Consider the following 25,043-nt stretch of genomic DNA (forward strand, 5'->3'; position numbering starts at 1 on the left):
TTTCTTTTTATTTATTTATTTGACAGAGAGAGATCACAAGTAGGCAGAGAGACAGGCAGAGAGAGGAGGAAGCAGGCTCCCCGCTAAGCAGAGAGCCCGATGCGGGGCTCGATCCCAGGACCCTGGGATCATGACCCGAGCCGAAGGCAGAGGCTCAACCCACTGAGCCACCCAGGCGCCCCTATCCCCACTTTAAAGGAGGGAACACTGTGGCCATATACACTGCAGGGACACTACAAGGTGGCAGGGCCAGAATTCATGCCCAGGCTGACCTGACTCCAGCACCCACGCCTCACCTCGATGCCACCCAGCCCCCTCCCAGGTGCCACACTGACTCCGGGTGCACCCTACCTTTGCTCCGTCTCTCTTCCCTCCTCACTGAGACCTCCTGGGACTTGGACAGCCTTTTACTCACCTTTGGACCTTGACCCCACCTGCAGCTCCTGCTGGAGTCCCAAAGCTTATGTGGAATTAACTAGAACTGGGGGTGGACGGGGGGGTCTGGGCGTGCAGTACCGGCTGTGCAGCCTCTCGGATCAGGTCCCTCCAGGCTCAGCTTCCTGTTCCACCAAAGCCGTCTAGGGACAGGGACCCCTGCATAGAGTTGTGCATGTTACAACCTACACACCTGTACACAGCCACCCTGCCAAGGACCCTTATGCCCCTCGAGATTCCCAACTCCAGGAGGTTTCTAAGCTCCACTCTGAGAACGGATAGGTACTTAGAGGCAGCCCTGGGACAGATGAGATATGGTGTTGAAAGCAGATTGGGGGTTGTTAGGGTCCGGGGAGGAAGAAAGGAGGAGGGACTGCCTGATGGATGCAGGTTTCCTTTCCCGGTGATGAAAATGTTCTGGGACTGGGACGCCTGGGTGGCTCAGTCAGTTAAGTGTCTGCCTTCAGCTCAGGTCATGATCCCAGGGTCCTGGGATCGAGTCCTACATCAGACCCCTTCTCTCTCTGTCTTCTGCTCCAGCTGCCTGTGCACTCTCTCTCTCTCTCTGATAAATAAATAAAATCCTAAAAAAAAAAAAATGTTCTGGGACTAGATAGTGACGGATAGTTGCATAACTTTGTGAATGTACTAAAAACCATTGAACTGTACACTTAAAAATGGTTAGGATCATAACTTTTAAGTATATTAACCACAATTTAAAAAAACGTCCAATCCTCTCCAGCTTCAGTACTGTCCTGGGGCGCTCATGTATTCCAGGGCCCACATCAAGGGCCACTTGTGTCCCCCCAAGAGTCCCCCTCCTCACCCCATCCGTTTTTGGTTTCACACTGAGCTATCCAACTGAGGACATTTTCTTGCAGGACAGCTCATTCTGAGGATATCTGCATTTGGGCCCAGTATTTTTACTCAAATAAATGGATTGTTAATGGTTCTATTTCCTACAGCAGGGTCCCTTTGGTGGAGGAGATAGAGATGCGGGGTGGTTCCTAGAGTCTTCAAAAATGACCTCACCACAAGGCAACTTTGGCTTGGTCATTCCCGCAGGGCAGGTAGGAAGCAGCAGATAGAGGCTGAAGGTCCTACCCTGGGACTGACCTTTCACCCCACAAGAGATCCTATGGAATCAGCCCATCCTTCTAGAACCTCCTTAGCCCAGAACAAGATGCTTTATAGTCCAGGCTGGAAAATCATATCATATGGGTCATTCAGCTACAGTCCCAGGCAGAAGAAGGCACTGGAGAACTAGAGTCCTCGGTTTGAGTTCCTTAGTAGCTGTGTGGCCTTGGGCAAGTTACTCAATCTATCTGTGCCATAGTTTCCTTATCTTTAAAATGAAGATCAAGGGGGGCCTGGGTGGCTCAGTGGGTTAAGCCTCTGCCTTCAGCTCCAGTCATGATCTCAGGGTCCTAGGATTGAGCCCAGCAGGAGGCTCTCTGCTCAGCGGGGAGCCTGCTTCCTCCTCTCTCTCTGCCAGCCTCTCTGCCTACTTGTGATCTCTGTCAAATAAATAAAGTCTTTTTTTTCTAAGATTTTATTTATTTATTTGACAGAGATCACAAGAAGGCAGAGAGGCAGGCAGAGAGAGAGGGAAGCAGGCTCCCCGCTGAGCAGAGAGCCACATGCGGCTCCATCCCAGGACCCTGAGATACTGACCTGAGCCGAAGGCAGAGGCTTAACCCACTGAGCCACCCAGACGCCCCAAATAAATAAAATCTTTAAATTTTTTTTTTAAAAAATGAAGATCAAAATAGTTTGATCTTAAAAAGTTCTTTCTAGGGGCGCCTGGGTGGCTCAGTGGTTAAAGCCTCTGCCTTCGGCTCAGGTCATGATCCCAGGGTCCTGGGATCGACCCTACATCAGGCTCTCTGCTCAGCAGGGAGCCTGCCTCCTCCTCCTCCCTCTCTCTGCCTGCCTCTCTGCCTACTTGTGATCTGTCTGTCAAATAAATAAAAATCTTAAAAAAAAAAAAGTTCTTTCTAAAAAATCTTTAAATGATAATCATGTAAGAGAACCACCAGCCGTTCTAACATTAACCATTTTGATGTGTACAATTCAGCGGCATTGAGTGCATTCACGATGTTGGACAACCACCACCTCTAGGGAGTTCCGAAACATTCTCACCACTGCAGAGGTTGTTTTGGAGGATTAAATGTTTGTAATGCCCTAGAACGGTGCCTGGAACAGCATCGGCCAAACAAACGCTCGATAGATGGTAGAATAATTAGTAACAGAACGGGGCTCATAATAGGTAACACGTGCTACGCAATGCTATTATTAATCCGTTTCCCTCGAGCTGGAGGAGGAGGGAGTTAGGTTCTTACTTCATTTTAAGCCATATTTTCCACTTTGAGCTTTCCGAACCCGCCTGGCTGTCGCCCCCTCCCCCATACTCCCCGCCCCCCACCCAGAGTCCCATCCTCACCCGTTGGGGGCGGGGGGAGGCGCTGAGGGTAGCGAGGAAACCCGAGACCTCCCCCGCAGTCTCAGGGCCTCTCCTCTGCTCCTGGGACTCTTCCTGGCCCGCTCCCTGCATCTCCCACGCCCGCTCCTGCTCCCCCAAGCTGTCACCTTCCGTGGCAAAGGAGACACGTGTGTGGGTGGGTAGCCAAGATTCTGCCAGAACCGAAGGAAGTGACTTGAAGTGGAAGCACGCCCATATGGGGGAGGGGCTCTGGCGAGCAGACCTCCCCCGCTTATGAGCGCACCGCCTCCCCCTCAGGACCGATGTTTAGTCCGAGCACTCCAGGATCCTCGAGAGCTTGGAAGGACCCCCTCGATCTGCCAGCCCGCACCACCAGACCTGTCCACTTAGAAGAATCACTTGGGGAAGTTGTTAAACAGGCAGATTCCTAGCCTCCTCTGAGCGGTGCCCGGGAATCTGCATTTTAGCATGCACTCTGCTAAAAGGAGTCAGGAGCTGGAGAGTTTGGGACAGACTCTTCCTCCCCATCTTTCTACGGGTAAACATTCTGCTCTGTGGTTACTTAATGCCTATTGAACCCCCTCCGTGCTGGAACAGCAGCTAAGTGTTAGTGCTCACAACGCTGCCGCAGTGACGCCTAGGGTTAAGCAGGCCAGTTTCCTTGCTGAGCCCCCGGGTACAGAGGAAACATCCCTGGACCATCTCCCGCAACAATTTCCCTTGGTGCGCGGACCCTGGAGTCGTGGACTGTCGTTTGCTGCCACCTTGTGGCAGAGATGGCGACCTTGCGCTCCATTTCTGTTCTTGGTAACTGTAATTGAAAGAATGCGCTGAGCACCTACTGTGTGCCCCGTACCCAGTAAGGTCCTGGGGACCTGGGGGCAAATGAATAAGGCAGATATGGTCTCTGCTTCACGGAGCTCACAGTCTCCTGGGACAGTCAATAATGTACAAATAAATAAAATGAAGGAATGAATGATTACAGAGCGTAAAACATGCTAGAAAGGAAACGAACAAGGGCTGGTTATCGTAGGATGCAAAGGCCTATGTATTTGTAAGGCGATGTATTGCTTTCCCTGTCCAGGACTGTGCGCCACGCGAGGGCATGTGCGTCTGTCTGATTCCCCTTTGTGAATGGGTGAAGTCACCCAGTGCTGGCACATGGTAGGTGCTCAGTAAATGTCCATTGAATGAATACATTTCAGGATGACAATGTTGCCCAGAGCCAGCCTGTTGGCTCTTCCAGGCCGAATAGATGGGGGGGGGGCGCTTTGTTTTAAATTGTACCTTCACTTCGTTCACTTTTTGAACGCTTTCCCTGCTTACTTTTTTCTCCTTGGTACATTTCATCCTCTCACATACTATATATATGCCTTATTTATTTAATGTCTGGTCCTCCGGGAATGTAAGCTTCAGGAGGGCAAGGATTTGTGTGTGTGTGTTTTAGATTTTATTTACTTATTTGACACAGAGAGAGAGATCACAAGTAGGCAGAGAGGCAGGCAGAGAGAGAGAGAGAGGAGGGAGCAGGATCTCTGCTCCCGATGCGGGGCTCGATTCCAGGATGCTGGGATCATAACCTGAGCCAAAGATAGAGGTCCAACCCACTGAGCCACCCAGGCGCTCCGGATCATTGTTTTTTGTTCACTTAATGACTCTCTAGCACCTGGAAGGACTTGACGTTAATAGGTGCTCTGTAAACCTACGCGGAGTGATGAACGATGCTTGGGCGCGGCTTGGGGCAGAGCCTGTAGAGCTCAAGTAGTAGCCCATGGGAGGGGCGGGGCTCAGAGACTAGGCGACCCTGGTAATCAGTGCAGGACAGTAAACCTTACGGAGAGGGGAGGGGCTGGGCGGGGCAAAGGTCCGCGTGGGGGCAGAGCTAGACTGGGGGTGGAGCCTTGGGCGAGGTCTTCCCGGGGCTGGGCCGTTTTCGAGGCTGGGAGTCTTAGGGGAGGGACCAGTATAGGGGTGGGGCCTGCTGGAGGTGTGGCCAATCTGGAGAAAGGGCCGGGCTGGGGCGTAGTCAAACAGAGGGAAAATAAGGGAAGGGCGGGGCTAAGACTGGGGCGTGACGGGGGGGTGGGGCCAGGCCAGGGGCGGGGCCAGGCCGGATTCTCCGCTGTCCCAGGTCCTGGAGCACTCCCTCCAGGCAGGTCTCGCTCCCGCGTACAGGCCCCTCCCTGGCTGGCCGGGCCCCGGGAAGCGCAAGGCAGGACGCCCCAGGCTGGGCGGTCGCAGTCGAGCCTCGCCCCAGACGCTGCGCTCCGGGCCAGGCGTCTTCTGGGAGCCCCGGCGGACTCAGCTCCTTACTGCCTCCTGGGCTACGTCCCTGGAGACTCCGAGAGCGAGGGTGAGCGGGGCTGTGGGGGCCCGAGAGTGCATACGTGTGTGCGTGCATGTGCATACCGGTGTATGTGAGAGTGTGTGGACGTTTCTGTGCACTAGTGGAATTGTGTGCATGCGTGGAATAGTCGGTAGGTGTGAGGTCCAGGGAGCTGAGTGTGCGTGTGAAGTTGCATGTGTGTGCAAGAACAGTCCCGTATGGGAGGTGGGTCGTGCATGTGTGTGCCCGTGCGTGTGAAACAGAGACGGTGCATGTGAAATTTAGTGAAGACTGTGGGTATGTCAGAGTATCTTGGAGGAAAATGGGAAGGCATATCCAATGATACTTGGAGATCTATAGGGTCAGGACGTCTGTGGCGAGCTGTGGGGTGCGTGGGTGGGTGATGAATTGTGGGAATATAAGAGTTGCAAACGTGTGTTTCCATGTGTGTGGCAGTGAGGGGTGCTGCTGAGGGCCTCAGTGCGAAGGGGTAGGGATGGAGGAAAGTTTGAGGGATGAGTGTGATCTGGAGCAGTGGGTAATGGACAGGGCAGGGGTCTGGGGCCTGGATCAGGGTAATCTGGTGATCACATCAACCTCCTCACTTTGAGGGCTGGAGAAATGTGTGGGGAGAGCCTGAGGGGGCTGGGCTTGCCCCTTGCTTGGGGAAGCAGTGGGCGGGGTACTTGCTTCAGGTGGAGGGAGCTGCTACCTTACCAGTCACCTATCACCCAGGCTCTGTGCTCACTCCTACCTGGGTGGCTTCTGTTGGCGCTCCTGCGAGAACATGGTGCAGAAGTACCAGTCTCCTGTCCGCATCTACAAGTACCCATTTGAGCTGGTCATGGCGGTGAGTGACCCTTGATTCTCCAGCCCCTTGTGTGATGGTTAGAGGGACAGAGGAGGTCAGTTATGCAGGAATGAGAGGCAGCCCCTCAAGCCCCCAAATGAGAAGGAATTATTGAGCTGCGCCTCTGCCCTTGTGGGTAGAGCTTCTCACTAGTGACCCCTCTATCTGGCCATCCCAGCTTTCACCACAGCCTCTGGAATCCTTGCCCACTGACCAAATCACAAGATCTTCCTTTTTCTCCTCAATGAAGCAGACCTATTCTCTTATCTCAAGGTCCTCTGATGGAAAACAAGGATATTGTGGCACGAGCCACTGCTGTCATTTTGTGTAATGCTAATAATAATAATAGTAATAGTAAATATACTAATGATGACAATGGTAGCAGCCATTCACTGAGGGTTTACAGAGCCAAGTCTTTACATACATTATCTCATTATTTCCATTTTACCTTCACTAAACCGAAGGTTTGGACTGGCGAAGGGGGCCCCAACTTCTGTGGCTGAGAAGAAGTAAAGCCAGGGCTCAGACCCAAGCAGAGAGTACTCCAGAGTCATGACTTTTACCACAACACCCCCACCAGAGTCCTCCTTCTGCTAGCACACCTCTTTTCCTTTCCCTCAAGGAATCTGAGAGGGTGCGAGTGTGTAGCAAGGACCGTCATTTTCAGGGTGGCTTCAGACTGAATCTATGTAAGTCAGGCAGCCAGTCAGTGGAGGGACTGGCATTGGCTCCCAGGCTCTTGGCTGGTGCAGGTGCTGTAAAGAGGCCAATGTAGCTTTCCTTCTTGGGACCCTCCCTCTGCCTCTCAGAAGTCCCACTCCTTGGTGAAAAGGGGGCAATGCTATGGGATTGTGTCAGGAATGAATGAGAAATGTGTGATGCCTCTGGCCCAGTGCCTGGCACACAGTTGGCACTCACTAAACGTGGGTGTCCCAGCTAGTGCACCACACAGTGTTATAAATGATTGTATTGAAAGTGCAAGATATACTGGCATCCATTTGCGTCCTCCCCATCCCAACCTGGCTGCCTTAACTTCAACCTTTGATTCAAGGACTTTCATATCAATTGGTACCTCTGTGGGCGTGTGTCCTGCCAGATCTACCTCTATATGTGTTTATAATCACATAATGGAGTTTAGAGCATCTGGAGTCATTCATAGATGTTGTGCTGTTATGTGCAAAGGATTCCAGCGCAAGAGGCTGGGGCAGGGCTGGTGTTGACCAGCTGGGTGACCTTAGGCAAGTTACTTAACTTCTCTGAGCCTCCATTCCCCATCTCTAGATGAGGAGTATGTGGTTTCCAAATCCGGGCTTTGTGCCGTGGATTAAATTAGTCAATATATGTAAAGCTCCCGATGCAAGGTCTGGCACAGACCAAATGCTGTTACTGTTACGGTTGCTGCTGCGTGTGGCTGTGTGACTTTCCCTCATTGGTGATGAGGGTGGGACACCAGGGGATGATCAAGAGTCAGCAGCACTGGGTCCTTGCTACAGGTCTGCTGTGCTCTGGCTGTGTGCTGTTGAAAAGGCACTGAATTTCTCTGAGCCTTGGTTTCTTCGTTTGTGAAATGGGGATGATTATATGCAGTTCACAGGATTATCATGAAGACTCAAAGTTTTATAATATATAGGTTATAAATATGTATGTTATATATTATAACATAGGGGAAATGGGGGGTGGGAGGCAGGTGCCCCACATGGAGCTTGGTCCATACCAAACAGATAGTAGTTGGCAGCTGAATATAAGTACTTGTCCTCCATCTAAGGCTCCAGGCAGCTCACATATTCTAAGACCCTAGGACTCATTCATTCATTCATTAAAATAAGAGAGCCGCTGTCCCCACCCTTCTGGAACAGTCCAGGGACCTGTGGTTCTCTACCATGAAACTGAGAAAATAACTACCACATGGAGAACTAATACTGTTTTATTATTGCCAGAGCTTAACAAATCTAAATTTAATTCAGCATATTTAGGATTCTCAAAATATTTACAATTATTGCACTTTAAAATAAAATGTGCTGGCTAAAGTCTCACGTAAGTAGGTATTAATAAGACTAGTACAGTATTCACTTTGATTTTACTGGAGTAGCTTAAGCATATTTTGTAAGCTTCCTGTTTCATAAACAAGGCAGGTCTCCCTTTACTCCCCTAGCTGTTAACAGTTTCTGGGTGTTCGTGCACAGAGGCTTGTGCGGACAGTAGGAAAGAAAGGTTTTCAGATACTTGTTATCTGTATCTGCATTAATTTATTTGTCTTTCTCAACTTGCCCACGTTTCCTCATCTTCCATACAATCCTAGTTGGTGAAAGGGCCCCAAACCTCTGTAAAGCCACTTTGCCGAATGTTTACAAAACATCATTGTCCCCAAGATAGCTGCATAACTCAACATAACTTGCATGCTGTGTGGGCAAAAAGGGTTTTTCTGCACTTAATGTCCGTCTTTGTTTCTCAGCTAAACACTTGGCCTCAGTTTGGGTCAGATGCCAGGGAAGCGTCAGATGGACTCAGCTCTTCTCAGTGTATCCGAGTGACCAGATGAGCTGGCCTCTGGTTTTCCTGTTTAACAAAACTGACTTGAGAACTGAAGCATTCCTTGCTTCAGAAGTCCACCGGCAACAAACAAACGACTAAAACTGGGCTCAAGGAATTGGTTATGAAATAGCACTGAGCCAACCGTTCTAGACAGAGCTTAAAAAATGACAAGAAAGCAATTTTTTTTTCCTCTTTAAATTTCAAAAATTGAGTCCAGGGAATGGGTGTCTCTCTCCTTGGGCTAAATTCCTTGATGTGAATTCTATTTTTGAAAGGTGGGATTCCAAGGACCTTTACTTTCTTCTTTCCTGATTGTATTCTGTGTTATTTGGTTCAAAACAATGAGCTCCTATTATCTTGGTAAACAGAGGGAAATCATTAAGACAATGGAGGTAGCTGCGAATCCAAGGTTGGAGAGGGTCTTTGGCTCCTTTGTTTGTGGGGTCCCAGAAGGTGGGGGGGGATCTTTGTGTATAGAACACAAAGGACATGTTTCGGACTTCAGACGGTGGTCCCTTGAGCATCAAGGCCTCTCTCTGGTCAGTCTACAGCCTGCTGTGAATGGATTCTGGGTTATCCGGGCTCTCCTCCCAGATGGATGGTGGTGAAAAGCCCCGATCTATCAGCTGGGTCCCTGATCCAGTTTCTCAGCTGGAAAATGGAGGATAATAAAGCCTCCTGCTCCATCAAGAGTGAAAGTGAGGCTTAAATGAAGGGACCAGGGTGCCCAGACACGGCCAGGCATATTGTTCATGCTAGTGAAATATTATTTAGGTTTTTTTTTTTAAGATTTTATTCATTTATTTGACAGAGATCACAAGTAGGCAGAGAGGTGGGGGTGGGGGGTGGGGTGGGGAGTGGGAAGCAGGCTCCTTGCTGAGCAGAGAGCCCAATGTGGGGCTCATCCCAGGAGCCTGAGATGACCTGAGGTGAAGGCAGATGCTTAACGACTGAGCCACTCATATGCCCCCCAAATTTGTATTCTCAATCTTGAACTCTGCCATTTCTCAGAGCTGAGGATCTCAACCCACTGAGGTATCATCTGAGCCCAGTGAGTGGTCTAGCAAGGATCGTTACCACCAGGACTGCGTCCCTATCAGGACCCCACAAAGGGGAGCACACCAGGAACCCACAGACCCTGGCCTGCTGGAGGGGGCAGCTGATGCTGACAGCCTGGCAGTGGTTACCTACCAAACCCTCTCTGTGCCCAGCTCTTGAGGCCCTCTCAGAGGCGGGAACGTTCATGGGTGGCTTAGGACAACAGATATCTAGAGGCCTGAGTCCAAGACAAAGCCTGTGCTACAGCCACACATTCCAGATGCTGGTGCTGATGTTCCGTAAACACCTGTGTGCCAGCGGTCACAGCAGCTCCAGGAATAACCGGGCTGCCTCTTGTCCCCGCACTGCCCCGGGATCCCAGTAGGGCTCCAAGGCCCCGTGACTTCAGCTCATCTCAGATTCTGCAAATCTAAAGAAGGAAGATGGCTTGGAGTAGAATTTCCTTAGCAATAGGCTTTTCACACAGAGGAAGGGTTATGGAGGTGAGAGCTGTCGTCAGCAATGAAGTGTTAAAATATTTAAAAACCTGGCCTTTTGTCTTGATAAACAGCTTGTAATTTGGCAAATGGGTTATTAATCAGGAGCAACATCGAGAGGTAAATCCTGGCACCTCAGGCCAGGGCAGTTACAGTTGGACCCGTTGTTATGGACCTAGTTTTAATAAAGCAGCGGGGCCTTATTTAAATGAGTTTAAATTAGTTCCCCGGAGCCCATCATCTGATCCTGTTGCTAACAGATTAAGGGAAGCGACATGTTCCGTCCTGGATTGCTTACAGGGACCTGACGTGTTCTGCTTTGGTCTGGGAGAACAGAAGCGATCCAGTGCCCAGCAAAGTGATCTCACGATTTCAGAAGCAAATTTTAGGTCCTCACTCATTAGTTTATGCAGATATTAATTCACACACGTGCTCGTGTGTGCATCCTACAAATATTTATTGCGTTTCACTGTGTGCTGCTGGCAGCATGCTAGGTATAAGGGCTACAACAGAGCAGATTCCTAGCACGTTATGAAACACATCATAATTCTGTTCATTTGCTTCATTGCTTGTTTATAGGGGCCTTTCTCATTAAAGTAAGCTTCAGGAAGGTGGGGACTTTGTCTATCTTGTTCTGGTTCTCTGATACCATCCCTTCCTGCCCTCATGGAGCTTGCAGTGGGGTCTCTGTGTGTGTGTGTGTGTTTCTGAAAGAGAAAGGGAGAGAGACAGAAGAACCAGGCAAATGCTATGTAGAATGATTCCTAATAGGGAATACATTGGGTGTTATAGGAACATGGGGAAGGGCCCATTAATCACCAGCTAAAGGTCTTTTAGGTCCTTCAGGCTGAGCCTTGCCAAGGGCAGGAGGGTCCACGGTGTGCAGAGAAGGAGACGTTCTCTCTGAAGAAATAAATGTGGCTCCTTTGGGTCCCAGTGTGAGTTAGAAAGTGATTGCCAGGGTCAGTTTGTCTGTTCAAGGACCTTGGGAGCTTTGGAAGGCTTTAAGCATGAGTGACATGATCAGAGTTAGGGTTTAAGTGGATTGGAGGGGGTTTTCCATCCCAGAGGCCAGGAGAACCAAGCAGAGGTGACAGAGGCTGGGCACATTCCTGACACACTTGAAAAATCTAAAATAGTGTTTCCCTCCCATCGAGATCCTGACATACCACCGCTAAATGTCAAGACGCTCTGGGCCGGCCTCTCTGCCTCTCAGTCCCTTCCCTGAACTATCAAGGGCACCAGCTGATCCTGGAAGTTTGTGGGCACAGAGTGTATTCAGAGGAGGAAAGTTTCCTCCGCCCTGCTCCCCATGCGTGGGTGAGAATCCACAGCATATTTTTTGTGCAGTTGCTGGGTGGGGTGCCCGGCTGTGTGTGTCCCCTCCTCCCCTGCCCAGTGCTGGAGAGGCCAGGCATTCTGATGGTGTCACCTCCTGAGGCAGAGACACAGTCCTGGTGGCCGGGGCAGAGGGACATCCAAATCCGATTCGTGCAAAGAAGGGATAGAATAGGAACAAATAATACCTATGCTCCACTAACAGCCCCCCATGCTCCAGCCTCCACCCCAGGAAATTGAAAAGCAGGCAGAAGTGTTCCCTGGCACCTTGTCTGGGGCTGATTTACTGGCCAAGAGCGGCGGTTGCATGGCTTTCATGACCACAGACGGGAGCTACTCAGGCATTTATTCACCTGTGTGGTGGGCACCTGCAAAGATTCAGCTCCGTGCAGGCGGAGGGTAAACAGCCACACACGGGCACAGTTTACCCACTGGGCCTGCCCCAGCGCCCTGGCAGGTGCAGACAGAGCCCGCCCACGGGGAGATGGGGGTCCTCTACTGCTCTACCTGTCCTTCAGGTAGATCTATGTCCATGGTTACAACTTCCTGCTTTCTTTCCCCAACACCTGCTCCTCCTTCCCTCCCAGCCTCCTTTCCTTCCTTCCTTCCTTCCTTCCTTCCTTTCTTCCTGCAGCAAATATTGGCCGGGCGTCTGGAGCATCCCAGGTGTTGTACCAGGGCACTGGGGAATCCAGTGGTGAAGGAAACAGACATAGAGACAGAGATGTTGACTGAAAACAAACACACAGACATGGTATTCTACTCCAAATAACAGTCAACATTCCCGGCAGGGCTATAAACCGCCCAGGAGATGGCTTACTCTTCTCCCCGCTAAAAATTATGGTAAAATATTCATAATGCGAAACTTCCCATTTTAACCATTTTTAGGCATACAGTTCCATTCAGCATGAAGCACATTCTCAGTGCAGTGCAGCCCTTACCACCATCCATCCCCAGAACTCTTTCGTCTTCCCAAACTGACATTCTGCCCCCATGAAACACCAGCTCCCCATCCCTCCTGCTCCTCCCAGCCCCTGGCGTCCACCCTTCTACTCTCTGCCAGTGAATCTGACTATTCCAGGGACCTCATACAAGTGGAACCGTGGAGTATGTATCCTTTCGCATCGGGGTTCTTTCACTGAGGGTGACGTTTTTGAGGCTCAGCTATGTTCTAGCAGGTGTTCGTGCTGCCTTCCTTTATATGGCTGAGTCATATTCCACTATATGGATGGGCCACCTTTCATTTATCCATGCATCTGTCCGAGGACACTTGGGATGTTTCTACCGTTTGGTTACTGTGCCTGATTCTGTACAAATATCTGTTCAAGTCCCTGTCGGTTTCCTGTCGTCCATTTAAAAAAGTCTACAGCTGGGGCGCCCGGGTGGCTCAGTGGGTTAAAGCCTCTGCTTTCGGCTTGGGGTCGTGATCCCAGGGTCCTGGGATCGAGCCCCACATCGGGCTCTCTGCTCGGCAGGGAGCCTGCTTCCTCCTCTTTTCTCTCTTCCTGCCTCTCTGCCTACTTGTGATCTCTGTCTGTCAAATAAATAAATAAAATCTTTAAAAAAAAAAAAGTCTACAGCATCGTGTCTGGCACTGTGCTCGGGACCTTAACCGTATTATCTGCGTTTAATCTTTACCATAGTCCTTATGAAGGAGGTATCACTATCATTCTCATTATCTTCTCTGTGTGTGTGTGTGTGTCTCTCTCTCTCTTTTTTTTTTTTTTTGAGGGAACTGTGTCTCAGAGAGGTTAAGTCAAGGTCACCCCGCTGGCAAATGGCAGAGGCGCGTCTAAACCCCGTGCTTTGCTTCTGCCCAGCCCCCCCCACCCAAACCTTGCCCCTTCGCCATGTCCCGGTGCCCTGGCTGCGGGATCCTTCTGCCCCTTTGTCCCCATCTTTTGTGTCTTCTGAGCTGGCTTTGACCAAAATAGCAGCAGGTTGTCCAGCTACAGGACCCTCTGGGCATACCTGTTCTTATAGATTGTATACAGCAGTCAAGAGGCTCCAGTGGTGTGTTGGCCTGGTTCTACCAGGCCTCCTACCCTTCATCAGCTGGGGTGACACTGCTGCCGTCACCAGTCGTCACTGACTGATATCTCATCCCCCAAGCTCTAGCTATGCAACTTGTCCAAAGTTGGGGTGGGGGGTCCAGACAATAGAATATGCTTCAACCACGAAAAGGAATGGGGCACTGACACCTGCCACGATGTGGATGAACCTTGAAAACATGATGCCAAAAGAAACCAGACGCAAACGGCCACATACTATGATTATTCCACTCCCGTAGAATGTCCAGAAAAGGCAAATATGCAGAGATTGACAGTGGGTTAGTGGTTGCCTGGGGCTGGCGTGGGGGCACTAGAGGTTGACTGTAATGGGTAGGGAATTTCTTTTCAAGGTGTTGACATGTTCTGCAATTAGGTGGTGTTGATGGATGCACAACTTTGTACTAAAACCCACTGAATCGAGGCGCCTGGGTGGCTCAGTGGGTTAAAGCCTCTGCTTTCGGCTCAGGTCATGATCCCAGTGTCCTGGGATCGAGCCCCGCATCCGGCTCTCTGCTCAGCGGGAAGCCTGCTTCCTCCTCTCTCTCTGCCTGCCTCTCTGCTTACTTGTGATCTCTGTCTGTCAAATAAATAAAATCTTAAAAAAAAAATAAAAAAAAAATAAAACCCACTGAATTGAACACTTTAAAACGGTGCATTTTAGAGGCACCTGGGTGGCTCAGTCGGTTAGGCATATGCCTTTGGCTCAGATTATGATTCCACAACCCTGGGATCGAGTCCGCATCAGGCTCCCTGTTTAGCAGGGAAGCCTGCTTCTCCCTCTGCTGCTCCCCCTGCTTGTGCCCTCTCTCTCTCTCACTCACATAAATAAATAAAATCTTTTTTAAAAGGGTGCATTTTATGGTATGAGAACTCTATCTTGGTTTTACAAAAAGTTGGGGGAGCTGAGAGGATTGATCCTCGTCCGTCCTGGGGCCTCCCAGGCTTGCAGGAGGCAGGTGGGGGTCATTGAAGAAGGCTCCTGAGGAGTGTGATGGGAGGCGTGTGCCTTGTGTGATGTCACACAGTGCTCAGTGCCCCGAATCCAGCCTGCAGCATGGAAAGGGAAGGCAAAGTACTGGGCCAGAGTCTGTCAGTGCAGTTTGGATCTTCTTTCCACACTCTTGGTGGAAGGTTTGGGGTAAGAAGCTTCCAGCTTTTTTTGAATTTGCATGAGGAAGGGCAGGAAGGAAGGAGGGATGGGGGGAGGAGGCGGCAGCTGTCAAGTGATTAGCAGAAATAGCTTTTCTGTACTTTATAGAATCTCACTCTTTTTTAAAATTTAAATTTATTTAACAAATGCTTATGTAGCACGAACCATGTGCCAGGCACTGTTCTCAGCACTTTACAAAAACGGACTCCTTGATTCCACCCCCCCACACATCCCACAACTCAGCAAGGTAGCCACTTTCCTTATTCTCCTTTTAACAATGAGTACATTAAGGAACGGAGAGTTCCATGACTCGTTCAAGGCCACACAGCTGGTAAGAAGCAGCACAGAGATTTGGACCCAAGCCCCAGAGTCCGTGCCCTTAACGGGTATGGAATGCTGTCGTTCACTCATTCACCACGTAAATGCCCACTGAGTGTTGGCTGTGCCGTTTTGACAAGCCCCAGAGAATTGGTGGGAGGGGGATAAACTCACTGCCAGGGGCCGATGACTTCTTGTCAGCAGCTGTGACGCACAGATGAAGGAAAAGGGTACAACCAGGTGCTCACTGGGAGTGAATCACTCCACTTTACAGATGAAGGGAGACTAGGGGACATGCCTGTGCTCAAGGTTACCCAGCTGAGGGTAGGCCGGTCTGGCTAGGAGTCCAGCTGCCCATCTCCACATGCTAAGTGTGTCACTGTGGATTTTTACAGGATGGAGACCCATGGGAGGCAGTCAATGGAAGTTTCCACTGGTCTCTGCCTACCCCAGCTGCAGCCCTGCATGGGCGGGATCTGGGCCTTGGACCAGCTTCCTTTCTGAGTGAGGAGGCTTGGGTGTCCCTCTCTAGCCACCTGGCAGAAGGGCTGTAACCGAATCCTTCTGCTACCTTGTGTTCCTTGGGGGCGGGGGTGGTTGAGGGGGAACAGACCATGAGCTTGTTCAGCACAGGGAAGCTCAGGCGTGATTTGTGGGGACAGGAGCCCATGGGGAGGATCCTGTGGACTGCTCCGTCCTGTAAGACCCTGCGATTTGCCAAAGGCAAAGGTGCCCCTGACTCACAGGTTTTAGGCCAGCAGGACTCAGCATTTCCAAACTCTTGACGCTTGGGATATAGCCAAAGTCCGCTGACAGGTGGACAGGGTGGTTCAGGGCTGGGGTCTGGGTCAGAAGGGCCTGTGCTCCAGCCCCACAACTTACTGACTGTGTGATGCCTTCCAGAGCCTCAACTTGCTTATCTGTAAAATGGGGAAATACTAGTTTCCCTCTTGGAGCACTGTCCAAAGAAACGATGCAGTTGGCATCCCATAAATGTCAGTAGCAACAGTGCCTGACCCTGGGCCTCACAACTTGGGGACTCTCCAGCAGGAGGTACAGCACTGGGAGGGACTCTTTATTTAGGGACCTCTGCCTTCCAGCTGGGACCTAGCTCTGACTGCTCCCCGCCCTAATGCCTGGCCTTGCCCCATCATTGCTACTTGAGAAAGGTAGCACCTTCCCTTTCAGGGTCAGGGAAAGCTGGGCCCAAGCATCCTCTGCTGCTGAGCAGCCCTCCACCCTCCACCCTCCACAGTTATCTGGAGCCTCCAGATGGAGCTCTTCTAATTAGGGGTTTGTTACAACAGGAAGTCAGTCCCGGTTGGAGTCTCAGGCTCCATGGCCTGTCATTGCCCTCCCGGGACACCTTTCTTGGGGCTTTTTGGGTCATCGACAAGTTTATTTATTTATTTATTTTATTTTTTTTTTTTTAAAGATTTTATTTATTTATTTGACAGAGAGAAATCACAAGTAGGCAGAGAGGCAGGCAGAGAGAGAGGAGGAAGCAGGCTCCCTGCTGAGCAGAAAGCCCGACGTGGGGCTCGAACCCAGGACCTGGGGTCATGACCTGAGCCGAAGGCAGCGGCTTAACCCACTGAGCCACCCAGGCGCCCCATCATCGACAAGTTTAAATTATTTTTTTTCTTTGCTTGTGGACATTTATTAGTCCTACTGTGTGCCGAGAACTGAGACAGACATGCATGAGGTTAGGGCTGTGGAAAAGCACGTAGCCCAGGCCTCTGGCACACCACATGCGAGCTAGGATATGGCTAAAGGGTGTGATAAATGGTATCAAGGAAATGAATAGGCTAAAAGGACAGAATAGGGAAAGAGGCAGTCTTATAGGGGAGAAGGTGGGGGGAAGATGTCACAGGAGAGGGACCAGCACAGATGAATTCCTGAAGCCAGAGCATCTCCTTAGCCCCGGACACAAGTCTGTTAACCCTTTTGAAGACCCAGTTACTCAGGCCTCCTTCCTCCTTCCTCCTTCACTGTCAAGTAAACTGATTAGCGACCCAGGGAAAGAGAACAGCTCGTGCAAAAGTCCTGTGGTGGGAACAGATGGTACGTGCATTAGTGTCCTGGGGCTGACATTTAAAAGTACAACAAACTGGGTGGCTTAAACAGAAATTTGTACCTCACAGTCTCAAGCCTAGAAGGCTGAAATCAAGGTTTTGGCAGGATCAGTCCCTTCTGAGGGCTTGAGGGAGAATCTATTCCATGCCTTTCTACTAGCTTCTGGTGTTGCTGGTGATCTTTGCCATTCCTTGGCTTGTAGAGGAATGACCCAGACCTGTGCCTTCATCATCACATAGTGTTTTTCCTGTATGACTGTGACCAAATTTCCCCTTTATATAAGGACACAACAGCTGTATTGGATTAGGGGTCTTCCCAGCCTCACCCTCCCCAAGTATGACCTCTTCTTTTTTTTTTTTTTTTTTTAAGATTTTATTTATTTATTTGACAGAGATCATAAGCAGGCAGGGAGGCAGGCAGAGAGAGGAGGAAGCAGGCTCCCTGCTGAGCAGAGAACCCAATTCGGGGCTTGATCCCAGGACCCTGAGATCATGACCTGAGCCGAACGCAGAGGCTTTAACCCACTGAGCCACCCAGGTGCCCCAGTATGACCTCTTCTTAACTAATTTCATTTACAAGGATCTATTTCCAGATAAGGTCACATTGAGAGAAACTGGGTTTGACACATGAATTCTGTTGGTGTTGGGGGAGATGGGGATTGGCACACAACTAAACCCATAAAAATGTGTTCTAGAAACAGCAAGGCTGGCGTGGCTGGAGCAGAGTGAAGGTGGCTGGTGGCAGAGATTGCCTGGGGCCTGGTGGGCCACAGTGTGGAGTGTGGGACATGTTCTGGGCATCTAGGCCTGCTCTGAGTATGTCATTTCATCTGGGAAGCAGGAGAGACTATAGAATAATTCGAGGGAGTGCAGAAACTCGGGGGCAGTGTGGCCATGGGCGAGTAGAGGCTGAAGGACTGAGGGTAGAGAACGGGGAAATCATCACTGCTCGGCCCTGGGTTTAATGCCTGGCTGTTTCCCAGTTCCCCAGAAGAACAAAGCCTTCCTGAGGGAATGGGGACTGTGCCACGCTGGGATTCAAATCCAGGTTTACAGTTTTCACTGTGTGACCTTGGGTAAGTTACTTAGCCTCTCTGCGTCTCAATTCTTTCAATTGTCAAATGGGGATGCCGCCCCGTTTCACAGATGGGGAAACAGAGACTCCCAAGGCCGCTCATTGAGAAAGTAGCAGAGACATGAACTGAGCCTGTTGATTCTGAAACATGCATCCCTTTCCCTCCACATACTTTCAGAAAATGTCAGCATCCCTCCTCCTATCACAGAGGTGAGCCCAAGCCGGCCCCTCTGGCTCCCTCCAGCATTAAGCGAGAGGGGATTACTCAGGCACGGCTCGAAGGGGACTGTCTGCAGTTCTTGTAAACCCGTGTTCTGCTGTCGTTTGAGCCTTGTTGCCTGGAGAATGAAAATTCTGGTTGCTTTAAATGAGCCAGGCTCTGCATTAAGTAGCCAACCTGGTTTCATACTCTGGGAGGCAAACTTGGTATGTACCCATTTTCTAGATGGTGAAAGAGGCTTAGAGGAGGAAAGCACTTGCCTCTGTTGGGAGGAGGTGGAGCTGGGCCTCACACCCCCTTGGCTGGCCACCACCACGGGACCGGCCCACTCTGCGGTGCAGTTCTGTCCTCAGTGGGCAAATGCCGGCTGGCGGTGCCCTCTCCGCTGGGGAACAAGGGCTCCTTATTCCAACCCTGCCGTGTCTGTTCTGTCTGTACAAGGCAACCAGGCTCAACATATGGCAGGAAGACACACTGGGCTGGCCTTGTGGGGCCTGGGGTGACATCAAGGGCACGGGGCACCGTTCCATTTCTTCTTGCCCCTCCCGGGCTCTGCCCTTCGGAGCTGGGAGGAGCCCTGAGGGATGGGGGAGGAGGTGCTGTCCTCAGATGCCGGCGCTATTTTTGGAGCTGCTTTGATCCCGATTGCCTGGCACGTGGGCTGTGACAGGCGCCTGGAGCCGACCCCACTTGGATACAGTCAGCCGTGGATGCTGGCTTACCCCACCGTGGCTCTTGCCCTGGCATTTCCGGAACTGGGCACAGACTCCCGTCCTCCAGTCTGGATGCCTTTTATTTCTTTTACTTCCCTAACTGCCAGGGCTGGAACCTCCAGGACAATGTCGAGCAGACTCTGCCAGAGGGGACATCCTTGTCTTGCTCCTCATCCCAGAGGGGAAAGTATTCTGTCTTTTAGCAATGGGTATGATTTATCAGGTTGGGGAATTTCCCGGCTCGTCTTCGTTTGTTCAGTGCTTTTGTCCTGAAGAGGTGTTGGATTCTATCAAGTGTTTTTTTTTTTTCTTTTTTTTTTTTTTTCCTGAAAGATGCCTTCTTTTAAAACGCCCCAGGCAACCCACGCTTCCTTCTGAGGATGAAATCTCAAATGCAGAGCCAAGGAGTGATTTGTTAAATCATTGTTTGTGTACTTGTGTGTTAGTCTCTGAAACAGGTATTAAAATGATGTCTTGTTGGTCAAACGGCAGGGGTCACTGCTCTTAGGCCAGGAATTCAAGTTTGTTTTGTTTTTTTTTTCTTTTTTAAATTGTTATTTATTTATTTTTTAAAAATAAGCTCATCTGCCAGGTAAGCAGGTTTTTTTTTTTTTTTTAAGATTTTATTTATCTATTTGACAGACAGAGATCACGAGTAGGCAGAGAGGCAGGCAGAGAGAGAGAGGTGGAAGCAGGCTCCCTCCCTGGGATCATGACCTGAGCCGAAGGCAAAGGCTTTAACCCACTGAGCCACCCAGGCGCCCGTGTTATCTTTTTTTTTTTTTTTTTTAAGATTTTATTTATGCGACAGAGAGAGACAGCGAGAAAGAGAGAACACAAGCAGGGGGAGTGGGAGAGGGAGAAGCAGGCTTCCCGCTGAGCAGGGAGCCCCATATGGGGCCTATCCCAGGACTCTGGGATCATGACCTGAGCTGAAAGGAAAGGCAGACGCTGCTTAAGGACTGAACCCCCCCAGGCGCCCGGCGTTTCTGCTCCAGTAAATGAGACAACAGCCCAGCAGGAGGGAGGAGGGTTGAGCTCCAGGCCTCAGCAGCCGCGCTGTGGGCCCCTCTGGGGCCACCAGCCCCCTTGGCGCTCACTCCCGCTCTGCCTCCAGGCCTATGAGAAGCGCTTCCCCACCTGCCCGCAGATCCCCGTCTTCCTGGGCAGCGAGGTCCTGCGCGAGTCCCGCAGCCCGGATGGGGCGGTCCACGTGGTGGAGCGGAGCTGCCGGCTGCGCGTGGAGGCCCCACGGCTGCTGCGGAAGGTGAGCGGGGAGGAGGGTCCCAGGGGCTGGGGGAGGGGCACAGAGGAGAGTTCTGGGGTGGGGGACCTGGGGGCGGGTTCAGGTGGTGGACGGAGTTTGTGGGAGTGTAGGTGCCAGTACGCGGCGTCCTGGGATTGGGGGCAGTGGGGTCTGGGTTGAGGTCTAGTCTGGGAAGGACCAAGGCCTAGGGGCTGATTGATGGGCTGGGAACTAGGGTGGGTAGGCGCCCGGGGTCTCAGGGCCTGGGGGTGGAGGGCCAGCTGGTGGGGCGAGGCCAGGTCTCCGCGAATCTCCATGTCCTGCAGGCGCCGCCATTGCCCTTCCCTTGCAGATTGCCGGCGTTGAGCACGTGGTCTTCGTGCAGAGAAACGTGTTGAACTGGAGGGAGAGGACCCTGCTCATCGAAGCCCACAACGAAACCTTCGCCAGCCGCGTCGTGGTCAATGAGAACTGCAGCTACACAGTGAGCCTGTGTCCCGCCCCTCCCCCTTGCACCAGCTCAGCACGCCCCCTCCTCTGCGCAGGGGCCTTATCTTTTGCAAGTCGTAGGACACCAGGTTTCCATCTGCAATTCAGATGCACAGCTGATACTTTGTTGTTTAAGTAGTGGCAAGTATTGCTTGGGACACTTAACAAAATATTATTCATTGTTTATCTGAAATTCAAATGTGGCATCCTGTATTTTGCTGGTGAAACCTGGCAACCTGCCTCCCCCTTCCTCTTTTTTTTTTTTTTAAAGATTTTATTTATTTAGTTGACAGAGAGAGAGAGATCACAAGTAGGCAGAGAGGCAGGCAGAGAGAGAGGGGGGAAGCAGGCTCCCCGCTGAGCAGAGAGCCCAGGACCCAGGAGATCTTGACCCCAGCCAAGGCAGAGGCTTTAATCCACTGAGGCACCCAGGTGCCAACCCCCCTTCCTCTTCTCTCTCTCCTTTCCTTCCTCCAAGAAATGCACCCTCATTTACAGTTTCTCCATCTGTTTTTTTTTTTTTAAAGATTTTATTTATTTATTTGACAGAGAGAGATCACAAGCAGGCAGAGAGGCAGGCAGAGAGAGAGGAGGAAGCAGGCTCCTCGCTGAGCAGAGAGCCCAATGTGGGGCTCGATCCCAGGACCCTGAGATCATGACCTGAGCCGAAGGCAGCGGCTTAACCCACTGAGCCACCCAGGCGCCCCATCTCCATCTGTTTTTAAGTGTGGTTAATGCACCTACCGCATGGGTTGTGTTGAGGATTAAAGGAAGTAAATTATCCAAATCCCTTAGAAGAGTGCCTGGCACATACCAAGCCCCGTAGGTGTGTTATCTTGTAATATAATTAAGGGTCGTTCGTATTATTCTTCAGTACACACTGACTGGGTGCCTACTATGCACCAGGGCACCTGGTGGTGGACTAGTCCGCTTGACTGCTGGGCTCACGAAAACTCCCATTCCAGTGGGAGACAGATAAGGGAAAAAAGTCAACATATACTTACAACGTTGTCACAAGTGCTAAGAAGGGATCCAGCAGGCAGGATGAGGGAAGGGAAGGGGACAGGTACTCTCTTACGTACCAGTGTCCCTTAGGCCTCTGCGGAGGAAGCTGAGAGCTGACAGATGAGAGGACTGGGAACAGAGTTCTGGGGCAGGAACAGCATATGCAAAGAGCCTGGAGTGGATGAGTGAAGTCTGGGGATAGGGGCCTCCAGAGGGTGGAGGGAGGGAGGAGTCTGGAGGCATTTGCTGGGATGCAGCCCAGCTCTGCCACTTTCTTGCTGAGTGATGTTGGGCAAGTTGGTTCCCCTCCCTAGGCTGCCTCCGAGGTTTCTGCCAGGGGAACCTGCCTCATCTGATGCTGGCAGGAGCGAATGAGATTTTGTAGGTGAAGCCCCCTTAGCCTCTGCTAGATTCCCAATGGTGGTTTTCATGATGATAAGTCCGACATCGTAACTATAGTGCATTAGAGGTGTTTCAGGGGGAGCCTCCTCCGTAGCAGGGCACTGCCTTGTTCATCAGTCTGGTCCCCAGCACTTGGCGTTGGTGCCTTGTAGACAGCAGGTATCCAGGAAATGCCCATTGCTTTTTCCTTCCATATTTTCAAATCCTCTTGGGGCCTCCTGGAAACTGGGCCCAGGATGTTCAGATGCTTACCTGTAGGAAAGTGCGGGTGGCAGTTTTTAATGAATCGTTTTTAGTGCACTCTTTCTCAGAGTGAGTTCGGCCCACAGCTGAATCAGCATCACCAAGGCTGCTTGGGAAATGCAGGTTTCCAGGCCATGCCCTGGACCCATTCAGCCCAGACAGCTGCATGTTTAGCAGACTCCCCGCTCATGTTTCTGCCCACGGAAGTCTGAGAAGTACTAAGCCTGGGCCTGCACAGTCGCTGTATCAACAAAGTTTGCATATATATATATTTTAAATAATACATATATATATAACACATACTTTAAAATATATACCTAAAATATACTAATTATGTTTAACTTGCTTATATATATTTAAATATTAAATATATTACTCATTTAAAGATATCATTCTGTAACAGTTTTTAAGGGAGAGGCATGCACATACCAGACCCACTTTCTCCTGTCCCCTCATGAGAAGGCTCTTTGTTCTTTACCACTTTGCATTGTTCTCTGAGCGAGGCTGCTGCCCCTCCCCCTGCCCTAGGAGCTCCACCCCCCCCCAGGTGCTGTCGCTGTATGCTCTGGCTGGGCCCACAACACCAAGAGTGGGGGGGGCGTGGTATCCCCACTCTGGGACCTTATCATCACCCCTGCCTGGCTTTCAGGTCCACCCTGAGAATGAAGAGTGGACTTGCTTTGAGCAGTCTGCCTCGCTTGACATCCGGTCCTTCTTTGGCTTCGAAAGTGCCCTGGAGAAGATCGCCATGAAGCAGTACACAGCCAACGTCAAGAGGGTAAGAGGCAGGCTCCTGGGTTAGTCACAAGCAGGAAGGTACACAGACCTCAGAGCCAGCCATCCTGGTTCAAAACCCGCTCTGCCACCCGACAACCCAAGTGACATTGGGCAAGATGGATCCTTAACTTTCCTTGGCTTCAGTCTTCTCATCCATAGAATGGGTATCCTAATGATGCCCATAACACACAAGATAATGAGTGGAAACCACCCGGCCGGGAATGGAGACACCATAATCATTATCCTGAAGCTCCGTGATGTTTGGGGCTTGTGCAGTGAACTCGGGACAGAGGAAGGGCTTTCTCTGGTGCTTTGCCCCAGTTGATTGCTGTGTAAAGATCTCAGACCCGTCCCTGAGGAGACGGGTAATGAAACAGATGAAATTCTTTTTAACAGTATATTTTATCCAACGTATTATCCAGAGAAAACTTATTAATGAACTCTCTTATGTTTTTTTTTTCCACACTAACTCTTGGATTTCCAGTTTGTATTTGACACTCGTGGCACGTCTCTGTTCGGACTGGCCACATTGCAACTGCTCGATAGCCACGCGTCAGGGTCGGGATGGCAGCCAGGTGGGCGTGACAGGCTGACGGGCTCACCTGCCCTGGTGCTCATGTGCCTCTGATCTCTCTGGCTTCCAGGGGAAGGAGGTGATTGAGCATTACCTGAACGAGCTCATCTCCCAGGGCACCTCTCACATTCCCCGCTGGACGCCTGCCCCCGTCCGAGAGGAGGACGCCCGCTCTCAGGCTGGCCCGAGGGATGCTGGCTCCCTGCAGGCTGACAGGCCCAGCAGCACCCCAGTCCCTGCTCCTGAGACGGTTCTTACTGAGGGTAGGTCCCTGCAGCAGATGCCAGCTGGCCAGGTCTCTGCCTTTGGCCACCCCTTCCCCCCTGCCAGCCACCCAGTCCCCGGAAACCTGCTTAGGGTTTGCTCACTCCGTGGGAGGAGAACTGCTGCGCGTCCCCTTGGGAACGGGTCTGGGACCTGGAATGAGTCAGCTTCCTCCCTTTCCCGAAGCTTCACCCTCTCTCCCTTCCGGCCCAAGAGCCAGAACTGGTTTATTTCTAAATCAGGAATTGACCTGATCTGGTGCCTCAGGGCTGCCCTTTTCTCCTTTTGTTGTTGTTGTTGTCTTTTACTATTTTTAATTATATGAGTAAGGCATGATGATGGTAAGGAAAAAACTTCAAATTTCTTGGAATATGTAAATTAGGAAGTAAGACTCCTTTCTTCTCCCTCGAGGCCATAATAGTTTTGTGCTTATAATTCCTGAAACTATCTAGGCATTTATACGTACATAATACGTACACACACATGCATACACAGGCAAGCAGACGTGTATAACTTGTATGTTGAATGAGTGAGAGCATGTTATACATTCTACTGGATGTTTTGCTTATTTTCAATTCCTGATGTTGCTTGAACAGTTTTCTGGATCATTGTTTCTGTCTCAGCACCTTGCAGTATTTTACGGTGTAGTTGGGCCCTACTATAACTTAACTTATTAATAAACACGTATTGATTATTGATTATTTTTAGTTAATTTAGCTTATCTTCTATTAATGGATATTTAGGTTTCTGGTTTTTAATTTTTTTCCACTTAAAAATATAAATAATATATCTTTCTACTTAAGGTTGTTTTTATATTTATATGAGCATATAGGTAGCATACTTTTTTTTTTTTAATTTCCAGAGAGAGAGAGAGAGAGAATGAGAGTACAAGCAGGGGGAGCAGCAGACAGAGGGAGAAGTAGGCTCCCTGCTGAGTAGGGAACCCAATGCAGGACCCCATCCCAGGATCCTGGCATCATGA

The 25,043-nt window shown here is 50.7% G+C and overlaps 1 protein-coding gene across 2 annotated transcripts in view; it reads left to right on the forward strand.

Annotated features, from left to right (window-relative positions):
• Positions 1 to 4,996: 4,996 nt before the first annotated feature.
• SEC14L5 (SEC14 like lipid binding 5) overlaps positions 4,997 to 25,043 on the forward strand; it is a 39,194-nt gene continuing 19,147 nt past the window's right edge. For both annotated transcript variants that reach the window (XM_047714474.1, XM_047714475.1), the window contains exons 1-6: positions 4,997 to 5,231; positions 5,940 to 6,054; positions 20,179 to 20,328; positions 20,660 to 20,791; positions 23,096 to 23,224; positions 23,868 to 24,060. In XM_047714474.1, coding sequence (XP_047570430.1) covers positions 5,992 to 6,054; positions 20,179 to 20,328; positions 20,660 to 20,791; positions 23,096 to 23,224; positions 23,868 to 24,060 — 667 coding nt within the window. In that variant the 5' untranslated portion in view covers positions 4,997 to 5,231; positions 5,940 to 5,991. The remainder of the gene's footprint in view (positions 5,232 to 5,939; positions 6,055 to 20,178; positions 20,329 to 20,659; positions 20,792 to 23,095; positions 23,225 to 23,867; positions 24,061 to 25,043) is intronic.

The sequence above is a fragment of the Lutra lutra genome, chromosome 18, assembly GCF_902655055.1.
Source record: "Lutra lutra chromosome 18, mLutLut1.2, whole genome shotgun sequence".
Taxonomy (NCBI): Eukaryota; Metazoa; Chordata; class Mammalia; order Carnivora; family Mustelidae; genus Lutra; species Lutra lutra.